This window comes from Cheilinus undulatus, linkage group 10 (genome assembly GCF_018320785.1).
Source record: "Cheilinus undulatus linkage group 10, ASM1832078v1, whole genome shotgun sequence".
Taxonomy (NCBI): domain Eukaryota; kingdom Metazoa; phylum Chordata; class Actinopteri; order Labriformes; family Labridae; genus Cheilinus; species Cheilinus undulatus.
In genome coordinates this window covers 43,121,878-43,134,478 of record NC_054874.1, presented here as the reverse complement: position 1 = coordinate 43,134,478, position 12,601 = coordinate 43,121,878, and the positions used below count along the sequence as shown (strand labels likewise).

Here is a 12,601-nt window from a genome sequence, read left to right as displayed (position 1 = left end):
AGTTAAAAAATTAACAGGTGTGGCCAAATACTTTTGTCCATATAGTGCATTATATAATGCTATAAAAAAGATCTAAAAATCAGTTGTGAAGTAAACACATAACTGAAGACCCCATGTCTTTTTTTTTAACCTAAGATACAGGGTTTAGAGTTTGTTTCAGATTTGTATTCATGTATTGTTAACTGATTAATTGTAAATGTGGTAAAATGTGAACACAGACAAAGTCACACAATGAGAGATTAGACATCTTTATTGAAACACAACAGACATTTTGTTGTACCACTTTGACACAGTTATCACAGGTTTGTACAGTAAGCATTCACACATATGCAATTTTTAATCATTTATACCTAATAGCGTACATCATCAGGATTCATCTTTAACACACACTCATTGACATGTATTCAGTTTTATAATAATGAAGGCAATTTGTCAAATAAAGCTTTACCAAAAGCCACAGCATAGTCCAGTATCAGTCAATGAATGCAAAATCTAATTCTTTCTTACTGAGCACCACTCGTCAACCTATGGAAGCCCATTTCCACCATTTAAAAAAATAAAAAAATAAAAAATAAAGTTAGGGAATTAAAAAAAAGAACAATCCTAAGTCATAATTATGAGATAATAAAGTTATAATTATCAGATAAAAAGTCGAAATTATGAGATAAAAAGTCATAATTATGAAATAATGTAGTCATAATGATGAGATAAAAAGTCTTGTTTATGAGATAAAAAGTCTTGTTTATGAGATAAAAAGTCTTAATAATGAGATAAAAAGTCAAAATTATGAGATAAAAAGTCTTAATTATGAGATAAAAAGTCAAAATTATGAGATAAGTTAGTTACAATGACTTCATTATCTCATAACTTTGACTTTTTATCTCATAATTAAGACTTTTTATCTCATAATCAAGACTTTTTATCTCATTATTAAGACTTTTTATCTCATAAACAAGACTTTTTATCTCATAATTTACAGAATAGCTTATCTGTGTATTACAGGGCTTTTTCACACACACACACATTTGGAAAATGACACCCTTTGTCATTCCAGTCTCCAGCTTCTCCACCCTGCACAATTTGTACACAGTCCTGGTCTCCTCCGTAGCTGTCGGGCTGCCCAGGCTTCCAGAATCTGATGAGTAAGATATCAGAGAAATTAACTAGTCTTATGTGAGACATGTTGTTCCTGACTTCAAGTGTGACCAGAAGCCCTGGTTAGTGTAAGAGTGTCATGTGCATACAAATACAGTAATGCTCTGTGGAGACCTCAGGTGACTTTAATAAACTCTAAAAACCCCATGAACCGTGTTCAAACAGGACAAAACTAATGGTAACGTCCATGGCTCGCATTTATCAAACACAGAATTTGGGTGTACCATCATTTTCAGGCACAGATCTGCATTCATCAATCTGTATGTGAGGAACGCTTAAATCTCACGCCAGGTCTGAGCCCATGTACATACGTTTAACACATATTACACTGTAGACAGTTAAAAACTATAATAATATGATATACAAGTTAGATATTGTGGATATCTAAATTAAATATTCAACTATCAGCTGAACTTTGGTATACTCAACAACACTGTTAACAACAGCAGTGATTTCCTTCCACACGAGATGTTTCAGCCTTTTGAGGCTGATAACAACAAATATTTAATTTCCCTTACTTCTCTGACATGGAGCCTGAATCCATAAAAAAGGAGCAGGTATTTTTGCTGTATTCCGTATCTCCATGTTGTTAACTCTGGAGGAAAGGCCGGCTTATCCGTGAGGATCTAGCGGTGTGTTATTTAAATGATTCTATTCAGCCACCGTATTTATGAACAACTGTTAAATTGTACACCGTGATTTGCCGGATACGCACATTTCATGAATCACATACATACCTTTTAGATATATTAATTCTACACACAAATCTGTGCCAGTTGCTACACAAGTTTGATAAATAAGGACTCTCCTCTCTGCCAGGGTGACAATAGTTTTGGATTTTTCATTAGTTCTCATTTTTACCTTTTGTTTTCAATTTCAGTTTAGTCTTTTCTTGTTTTTTTCTTGGTTGTTAGTGTAGTTTAGTTGTTATTTTGCAAAAAATGCTTCATTTAAGTTTCGTTTTATTAGTTTTAGGTTTTTTTAGATACTTGTTGGGGGCGATACCCAAAAGGACCTGAAAATATAGACAACATATTATTAAAAGCACATTAATTAGGCCACTCTACCCTTATAGATGCATTCAGAGATGGTGTCTGAATACAACTCAAGACCTAAAACTACCACTGTGTCTCCAATCAAATCAGAGCATTTTATCCTCCCCAGGCTTTGGTGTTCAAATTGCTCAGTCAGCTGCTGCCAAAGACTAAAACTAAGGACATGTTTCTGCTAATTTTACTTTATTTTAGTCAGCTTTCTAAGCAGACAATATAGTTTTAGTTAGGTTTCTTTCAGTCTTTTAAAAATATAGTTTCACTTAATTGGAATGATTTTTACATTTTAGTTTGTATTTTATTTTCAGGTTGAATAGTTTAGTGTGAAATACTCATGGTGAAACCACACAGTAAAATTTTGCTACCAATGAAATGTACAATGAAAGCACGTGCACAGAACCAAATGTACTGTACAGCCATGCGGCCCTGTCAATAAAAATGTTAAAATCACTTCATATAGATAAACATTACTTAGCCCATAAACATGGATTTATAAGATTTTGATTATTTCTATAGAATTTAATGCTTACCTTTGTGTGTCTTTACCATATAATGCAGCTACAAAGACAAGATTAGGTTATACAGTTCATTTGAATACACATCTGATGATGAGGAGTTCAGGAATCTGTTGAAATATTCTGATATTAAGTGCCCTGATCTAAAAAGATGTTATTTTCTGTAGTCATCCTGATTTACACGGGACAATCCCATTTTCAGGCTTTGTGTGCCATGTCCCAACAGAAATCAATAAACAGCCAGTATGTCCCCTCTTTGAACAACCCTATCCCGATTTTAGCCAACGGAAATAGGGAAATACCATAACATTGCAACATGCACCATGCCTGCAACACTTTCTCTGTATTAGTGTGTATATGTCAATCATTGTCTTTGCCAAGACAGCAGCTATTCAACCAACAGAAAAACATAACTAACAAACTGCACGTCTAAGCTCACTCTTGATTCATCGGCACATGTGTCAATCAATCTCTCAAAACTTTCTTCAGGTAATGAAAAACATATATATACATATATTTTGTGTTTTTATATTTCAATTTAAGTCGTTATGGCCACAGTCTGTTCTTAGGCTACCTTGCTTTTGTAAAACAACAACAATAATAATATTTATCATTAATGTTTATAATAATAATAATAACAATAATGATAATAATAATAATAAAAAATTATTAGTTGTAGTAATGATAACAAATTTGAAAAGCTAATGTGCCTGAAAAATGTGTCACAATACAGGTCACCAACCTCTCCAATGCAATCCTTTTGTATTGTCTACTGATGTTAGTTTTGGAATTTTCACTTTGGTTGATCATGAGAGATGCTATTTTATCTGCTGAGGCACTTTCTTTAGTTCCAGAAAGTGTGCTGACAAAAAAATCCCATTGTACCATGAGCTCATACATGTGGGTTTGGGGTAAAATTTAAGTGTCCCTATTTGGAAGATTGAAAATACGGTCACCCTAACTTACGTAGTTGTGGCGTTGGTCCCATCCACCCACTTCCAGGTCCCCTCACTAGCAATGTCAGTCAGACCGATCCAGGCATTAACACGTGGTCTCAGCAACCCGTTGACAAACATCTGTAAATGTAACAATAATGACAAAACTGAAAAATGCAAAGTTATCTGAGTCATATCTTCTCTGTTTGAAAATTGTGCAACCTTGAAAATTCACACACACATTGCAAATATATTATATATTATAATATTTTTTGTGTGTAAGGCACTCTGTGCCAGATAAATTATGTGTCATACTATATTCATAAAGTTTGAATGATTGGTTAATTAAGCAAAAGATTGTTAAAATCTGCTTAAAAACCTTAAAGTCTATTACTTTTCTTGCAAATACAGTGTAGTCTGTGGTAAGCATCCTGCAAAACCATCTTTGCTTTATTAATTCTACGATACAAAACATTTTCTTCCTCCTTAACATTTTTTTTTTAAGATTTATTTTTGGGCATTTTTGTGCCTTTATTAGATAGAGGAGGACAGTGGATAGAGTCAGAAACAGGGTCAAAAGTGGGGGAGAGACATGCGGCAGAGGGCCTCGGGCCGGACTCGAGCCCGGGCCGCCCGCGTACATGGGGGGCACTTTTAACCACGAGGTCACCTGGTCCCCCCTCCATACCATTTTATCCCTGTTGTTTAAGATTGCCAGATGACCTCCTTGGTAAATGCAGAAGTCTCTGCTTGAAGACCAGGAACGTGCTTGAGTTGAAACATAGAAACACTTGTTGCAACCAAACTTTCTCCAGCCCACTGGACAAGGTTTGTCTATATAATGAGAGAAAAGAGAGACTCAAATCATCAATGTCTGCTTATAAACATCAGCCTACTCAAAAGAGACATTATTATCAGTACATCTTACCTGTTTTGTTGACCTTCTGCTGTAACTGATCTCTAACATGAGTCAAACTGTTGTAGTCGGTCCTCAGCTGATCTTTCTCCCTCTGCAGAGTATTAAATTGGCTTTGCAAGCTGTTTTTGCTTCTTTGCAACTGGTCCTTTTCACTCATCAGTGCAGCATTACTCCTCTGTAACTCATCTCTGTTTGTTCTCATGGTATTAAACTGAGTCTGTAAGTCATTGTTTTCTCTCTGCAGGTTGTTGAGATTGTTCTGAATGCTGGTATAGTTTGTTTGTAGCTGATCTCTCTCTTGATTTAGGCTGTTGTAGCTTTGCTGCAGTTGGTCTCTCTCTCTAGTCAGGTCATCTCTCACTGTTTCCAAACTACTGTAGTTTGTCGCTAGCTGATCTCTCTCTTGTTTTAAGGTGTTGCAGCTTTTCTGCAGCGGCTCTTTCTCGTCTGTCACGCTACTCAATGTGGCCTCTAAGTGTCCTCTAGTGCTGTAAGCAGTACGAATAAGGTCCTCTGACAAGGGATTGATGGCCATGTAATCTGTGAAAGAAAAACAAGAATAGGTAAAACCTAGTATATGGCTGACCGCAACTATCTGGGATGCCTGTTGAAATGCCTGACTGAAATGCGTGTTCTGGCAGAGTGATGTTGTCATGATTGTTCGTAGTTTATTATTATTTTCAGCCAGAGGTATAGTTAGTGGTCCCTACAATGTAAAAAGCTACAGGTTGCCCTCTCTGTCTGGCTCCTTCTGTGTGGGTGGAGATGAAACCTGAGCAGCCCCCCCCCCCCCCCCCATCCTGCTTTCTTCTACCGCATCTGATTGGTTAAACACAAACACAGATACACATCGATTTAGCTGCAGGTAGAGAACAGAAGAGAAAAGACATTCTCTGTATTCTTTGCTTTTACTGCATGAATGAAAGACAATGCTACAGGAACAGAGCAAAAAGCCCTCCTCTGCACAAGACATGCTGTCGGTGTGGCTTTGTGTCTTGATTTCAACAAGAACTGCGCCTAGGTCAGAGTAAACAGCAGAGGTCCTACTGCGACGTACAAGCTAACAGCTAACGCTGGAGTAAAACGGGACAAGCTCACTGCCATGATCGGAAAAACATGCCGAAACAGACCAGGAGTGGAGAGAGAATTTTTTTTCTGTCACAGAAAGCTTTTAGTGTTGCTCTCTGTGCTTTTTTGGATTTAGACACATTGAGACAGAACATTGAGACAGAAGCTCTGCTGCGGCTCAGCCCTACTAATGACAGGCCTGCTAGAGTCACTAGCTGGGACACAACAACTCAGTATCTGTATACAACAACTAATTCTTTCCCTGTAACTATCACATAATCATGCCAAAGCGGGGGGCAGAAGAGCAGCATCTTCATTTTCTATCACAGAAAGTTTTCCGTGTGGCTCTCAGTGCTAACTATGATGAAGAAAATTTGTTGTTCTGGCTAAGGCCGAGCTAACGTTCCGCTAGTCCACAAACACACAACAAGTTCCCTTTTCCCCCTCAACTATCACATAGTCATGCCAAAGCAGCTCAGCCATTAGAGGGCTTTCAGCATGAGTAAACCCCGCCCATAGAGCAACTCTGTCTGAATGAGCCATACATACATGATGTTAAAGACAGCCTAGTTCACAGTGGAGGCAGCCATCACTGCCAGCATTCAATACAAGCAAACACAACTCTGTAGTATATGGCTCATACAAAAGCGTCACTCACTCAGTTACTCAGTCAGTATACGGACAGAGCCATCTGTAGGGCTGCCCCCAGCAGTCAGCCAAAAGTGTTGTTGAGATGATTGGATTTAAGAGTTTCCTGTCCTCTACATGTTTTTCATCTGTACATCCCAGGCAGTAGCTACAGAACAGAAGCATTACGTTTTGAGGTTGTCTGTCTTTCATCCGTATGTCTGGGCCATTGTGTTAAGTGACAACTGAAATACTTACAGTAGAGAAACTGTCCTAAGTTTGCAGCAAAAAAGAGCATGCACATTAATCCGAGACACACAGGGGAACATCTGGAGGGGGGCTTTCTCTCTTGAAGATCAACTGGAGGATAAATAATAATAACATGTTAAAGGTAACATATTTTATCCTTTTACAACAAGTTTACACTGGTCTCAGAGTGTTGAAAAAACACTCCAGTGTTTGATTTCTGCATGTCTAAAAAACACTCTGTTTCAGCCTTGCTCAGACCGAGCTGTTTCTGTAGCTGTCTCTTTAAATTTTAAGAAGCTGTCTGACTTCACCTCTCTCAGGAAATGGATGTGGCTTAATGGATGTGGCTCTCCTGATCCAGCTGGCAGCTGAGAGGAGGATCAAGAGAGGAGGGCAGAACTTTCTTCCAAGCAGGGAGGGCCAACCGAACCTGGGGGCGGTGCTAACTCCCCACATGATATCATATGGGGAAAATTTCAGATGGCTTGTTTCCACAATGTGGAGGCAAGGGGGCTGTTCTGATTCTTGGGGGGATCAGGGGCACATATTTTTGCTAGAAAAGCCTGAAAAAGTGTATTTTGCACAATAATATGTGACCTTTAATCACATTGAGATGAAGGTCAGAAATTAACACGGAAGATTTTTTCAATCACATGGAACTGATGCTATTTTGGGCTTATAGGTTATTGATGCTATACGCAGTCTTATCCTACAATATGAGAGATACATTTCTGGCCATGATTGTCATAAAGTTGTCTTCCTTTTGTTATTTCTCATGTCTCTCTTTCTGCATCCCCCTCTTCTCTCTTCCTGCTTCTCCCCAACTCCTACTCCCCAGACCCTTTCCAACCCATGATCATTATTTTCACTCTTCTATCTTGAAGTGTGTTTAAAAGCACATACTTTACCTTTGGTGACAAGGCCATCCTTGGTGAGGCTCCTCTTCATATGTACACTCTCATCGATCTCCATCAGATCCATTCTGATAATAGTCCCTCTGTTTTACAGGTGAGAACAGATGCTTTAACTTTAAAGTATTTTGATGTTTGATCCAGCCTTTCTTTTGTATACTTCAGTTTGAACTTGAAAACAGTGTGGAACAGTTACTCAGAAGTCCTGCAAAAGTAAATGCCATTGGACGGTTCAGACCTCCAGTATTCACCAAGACCATGTTTTAATGAGGCTTATACCATAGTCTTGGTGAATACTCGATTCTGATTGGCTTTAGAAGTTCTCTTGGTGTTCATTACCTTCTTGTATATGGACACCTATGGAACTTCTCAAGTATTTCAGTTCAAAAATGTTTTACACAGTTCCAAATTAATGCAGTTAGATGACAGGAGTAACTATAGCAACCTGAGGCGGTCATACTTTCTGAGCAGGGAGTACAGCATTACCAGCCTAAGGAGCCTGCAGACTGGCATCAGCCGTCACTTAACTGACATCAATATAATGACAGACTCCAGTGATGCAACATGGCCTTACCTCCTATATCCGACATACGACTTATTTCCAGGCTCACTTGAACACTGAGCGGTGAGTGTCGCAAAAAAGTCACTTCCTTCCTGTTCTAACTGCTATAAACTATGGTCAGAAGATTTAAATAGCATAAAACAAAAGAATAGAAGACATTGTTTTTTTGTAGAGCCGAAGGAAACACTTCTGATAATATCTGATAAATATTGACGTGTCTCTAACAGAGAATCAGAACCTGCAAGGCGTGGACAGCTCCATCTCTCCTCTGGGACCTCGTAGTGCAGATGATGATATTATTATGTTTCTTCAAACAGCTGGTCTGCTACAACCAAGCTATCTATCAGATGACTGTCCATGATAACTTACAGGTTTCTCTCTGGTCTTTATCCCTTTTCAGTGATAATTCTCTTCAGAAATTGCACTAGTTGTTTGGTGATTCCTATCTATGGCCCATCCTATTTACTGGAGTACTGAACTAAGGTTAAATTCCCTAAGAACGATATAGGATTGGAATGACTATTCCAGTTTTTAATCAAGCCTTCAGGTGTTGCAAGGGAAAGAAATCGTTGCTTTCGTAGAACAGTCTATTTTGATCACAAAACATAGAAAATGATAAATTAGTAGTTTTAATAATTCATTTCTTTGACAAGTTGCCTCCTCTTTCTGGAGGCAACCATCTTCCGCTGTGGGCCGGACAGTTTAGGCTTCCACGTCATCCATTAATCCCTGAAAATTGGACCCCTTGTCAGGCATTATCCCTTACACATTTGTAAAAAACAAACAAACAAACAAAAAAGCTTTCTCAGAGTCATCCAAGTATAAAAGAACCAGTGATATTGATGAAAACTGCAGATAGTATTCTGACTAATACTGGATTGTAATGAGCTAAAGCTTTGGTTGAATACTTAGTTATCTATGAAGGAAAAAGTCTCTTAATGTGCACTTACCTCAGAGTCGAGAAGAAATGAGTATCACTTTGACTGTGTTCATATAATGGTGCTACAATGATTGATCACAATCTGCAGATTTTTATTGTACAGATAACAGGAAGCTCCTTTAGCCCATGTCATCAGATGTTTCTCTTAAACTGAACTCTGGTTGGTCTAAACAGAAGTCCTTACAGATGAACTTTATTCACATGCTTACTCAGAGATTTTCAGGCAATGTTTGGCCAAAACTATTCGAACTGGGAGTTCACCAGTTATCAAAAAGAGGTTTCTATGTGTACAGCTCCAGTCCTCCATCCTCTGTGGTTTCTCTTCTTCTTTTCCACAAATCACCTCTCTACTGAGGTCAAAAGAGAGGTGTTACTTATGCTTTAAATTAGAGATGGGATTTTATACTAGTTTCAGCACTCAAGTATTAACACAACCTTCTGAACATGTCCTTGTGAATCCTATTTACCATGAAAAACAACTATTTCATTTCTCATGGATCTGTTGGTGGCCCACTATGTTTTCTGTGGTGTGCTGCTCAGTTCAAATTCTAGTTGTGAATGAAATAAGAGATGAAAGTGTAACTGAGGTTTATTGACCTTATAAATATGAAGAAACATGAATAGTATGAACAAGACAGTCCATGAGTGCAGTTTTTATGCACAAGCTGCTCTTTCTTCATACATCTGTTCCTCTATCATGGCTCTAGTTAACTGGCTAACTGCTCTGCTTTAACTCCAGCTTGACAAAAACCATCAGCTTGCTGAAGCCTTCTCCATCTAAAAAATTCAACGTGAGCATGTCTCCAGTCACCAGTTTCTTTATTAACAGGCTCATCTTCTCTGCTCGGGTTTTAATGCAAACAATGTTTGCTAACTGCTAACAGGGATTTTACATTTGACCTTTGAGAGTTACCATAGCTGTCACAAAGCAGTAGTTATTGCTGTAAACTGGCTCACTGTAGTAATCAAGTGTTGTAAGTAAAGACAGAATGCAGGTTTTAAATGATGACTTCATAAAAAGAAGGAGGAAAAAGTCATCCAAACCTACCTGGCTCTATGTTAATAAGTAATAGCCCTTCAACCTACTGACTGGTTGTGCCACTCTTGGCAGCAACAACTGTAAACAGGTGTTTCTCTAAATTGCCCATAGCTGTGAGTGTGGCTTCTTGTCTGTCTCTATATGCCATTGTTTGATCCAGTCTACAGTGTACTTTGCCTATCGTCAAATGGCAGCTGCTATTGTCTCCAACCTCCCACAACTCCAAACAGAATCAGCATTGTAGATAAGGACTGGAGCAGAGTTTCTGTTAGCCAGTATTTACTGGTCTTTGGCCAGCCAACCTGCCCGGCTTAAAAACATTCCAGCTACCAAAAATGTAAATAGAGAATATTTACAGATTACATATTGTGTTACCAAGAAAATATGTTTTCACAATCCTTTAATATAAACTCAGTCATTTAACTATGACCTACATACATAGACAACACATGGCTAATTTAGGTGGTGAATAATGATGTGATCAGCATGGATAACATCAAACAAAGCCTATCTCTGGGGGACTAGAGATACTGAAACTATGTAGCAAAATAGACAGTACAGAAGGGTTTTCAGTTTGTCTTTACTGCAGGTAATAAAGATGCTGAAACAAATGGAACTGTAGTTAGCTGAGCAGTAAACACAGATGCAGTGGCTGGGATTAGGACAGGTGAAAGTCTCAGTCTCGCCTCCTGGCTAATCCAAGAAGCAGAAGAAGTCTTCAGCTGCAGGCAAGAATCAGGAGAAGGACTGTTGAGATCATCAGTTTATGAGTTTTCATTTGAAATGTGGAGTTTTAAGGTCATGTCTAATTAGCACTGGTTAGTTTCTTGTTTGGATGATGCGTTGGTGTTTTTAGTGGATGATAGTATTTGGCTGTTGTAAGCTGCTAAGCTAATTCATAAATGGTGCTAATGTGAAGCTAAGTGCTGTTACTGTCAATGTGATAAACTTAGGCATTATACACATGTGTAAGGAAAAGCTCATGGTTTTTATTATGGTGACTGTGGCACAGTAGGTAGAGTCTTTATCTCACAAATCGGAAGGTTGTGTGGTCGATTCCAGCAGTCACATGTCGATGTGCCCTTGGGCAAGATATTTAACCCCAGCTTGCTCCCACTGCTGCATCAGTGACGTGAAAATGGGTATGGAAACATATGAATGGGATTGGCTAAATGGCCATTTCTCTGCAACCTCTGTCATCAGTGAGTGAATGGGTGTGAATGGGTAGGTGTGACCTGCCCAAAAAAAATGACTTGAATGATGGCTAGACAGGCGCTACACAAGCTCAAGTCCATTTACCATGTTTGTTTAGACAACTTTCACAAAGTCAAATAACAGAGTGTCTGCCTGCATTCATTTCCAAGGTGTTGTCAAGTGTAAAATGTATCAATCAGGCTGTAATAACAGGGAAACAGGTTATAGGTCACATATGGTTGTCTGAAGCAAATGTCCGGTTGGTGTTCTAAAGGGCCGCAATTCTTGAAGATTGACGGTGTTCTGACGATTTCTGCCACTTTGTCTATAAAATTTCTACCGCTGCATTAAACAATAGCAGTCCAGCATCAACCCTAACCATGAATGTATGTGCCAAAACTCAAATTAGGACATTGGGATAGGTAGCATAAATCAACAAAAATCATTAATTTTTGGAGACAGCCTAGAAGAAACTCTGGGTTGCTTGTTCTGAGTACATGCTTGATGACTTCTACATACATTTTCATAATTTGAGCTTGACTAACACCTTATTCTTTTTTTTCCATAATTTGGTAACTGTTTTCTTTGACCTCAGTAGGAGGGTAATTTGTGTAAAAAAGGGAAGAGAAACTGCAGAAGATTGGAAGACTGGAGCTGTATAGACAGAAAGTCCAGTAATAACTGGTGAACGTCCAGTTCTTGGAAAAAACTTTGGCCAAACATTACCTGAAAATCTGAAACTAAGCATGTGAATATAGTACATCCATATGGAGTTTGTTTTGACCAACCAGGGTTCAATTTAAGTAAAACATGGTCTTTAACCATATAAGAACAACATGGTCAAGTTGTGTAACCCTTCTGTGTCAATTAGTGTAACCATTATTTTTCATCAAAATATTAAAGTATACAGAAAAATGAACATGGCATAGAAAGAACTATTCTATCACAAGGAGATCAAATGGTTTTAACCTTTTTTTTTTTTTTTTGGCAAAATTTGCCACCAGTTGTTTAGAAAATATTGAGTTTTTAAGCATGTGTCCCCAGCTCAGTATTATGAAAATGCATTTAATTTAAATGAAAGATTCTTGAATAAAATCTATTTTCATGTGATATTTAAAGGTCAGTTACTTGAGTTTACATGAGTACATCTGAATATAACTTAGGTATATAAAATATGAAATAATTGCAATTCTTTTAATGGTTGCACAATTTGATATTTTAAGCTAATTTTAGTCTAACTTTTTGACAAAAATGTAAAAATTGTATTTTAAAGAACCTGAATCCAACAAATACAAAATTTACATTCTAACAAACCAAATGCATGGTTGAAAAAGTTTTGGGAAATTTAATTTTTTTCATCTTGCCAACCCTTTTTTGTCGCTGACCCTCATACACTTTCATACCCATCATGCATTTACACTCCTTTACAGAGGAG

General features: G+C 37.9%; 1 protein-coding gene across 2 annotated transcripts; it reads right to left on the bottom strand.

The window, feature by feature from the left end:
* Positions 1-977: 977 nt before the first annotated feature.
* Positions 978-9,066, bottom strand: LOC121516031 (asialoglycoprotein receptor 2-like). Of its 2 annotated transcripts, XM_041797061.1 has the most exons (7): positions 8,944-9,064; positions 7,429-7,517; positions 6,530-6,631; positions 4,586-5,116; positions 4,346-4,491; positions 3,689-3,798; positions 978-1,135 (listed from the first exon to the last, which is right to left on the bottom strand). In XM_041797061.1, exons 2-7 carry the CDS (start codon positions 7,499-7,501, stop codon positions 997-999), a joined length of 1,101 nt encoding a protein of 366 aa, XP_041652995.1. In that variant the 5' UTR covers positions 7,502-7,517; positions 8,944-9,064; the 3' UTR covers positions 978-996. The 2 variants fall into 2 exon arrangements, with proteins under 2 accessions (XP_041652995.1, XP_041652996.1); XM_041797062.1 differs by lacking the exon at positions 6,530-6,631 and having other exon boundaries at positions 8,944-9,066.
* Between the last annotated feature and the right edge of the window lie 3,535 nt (positions 9,067-12,601).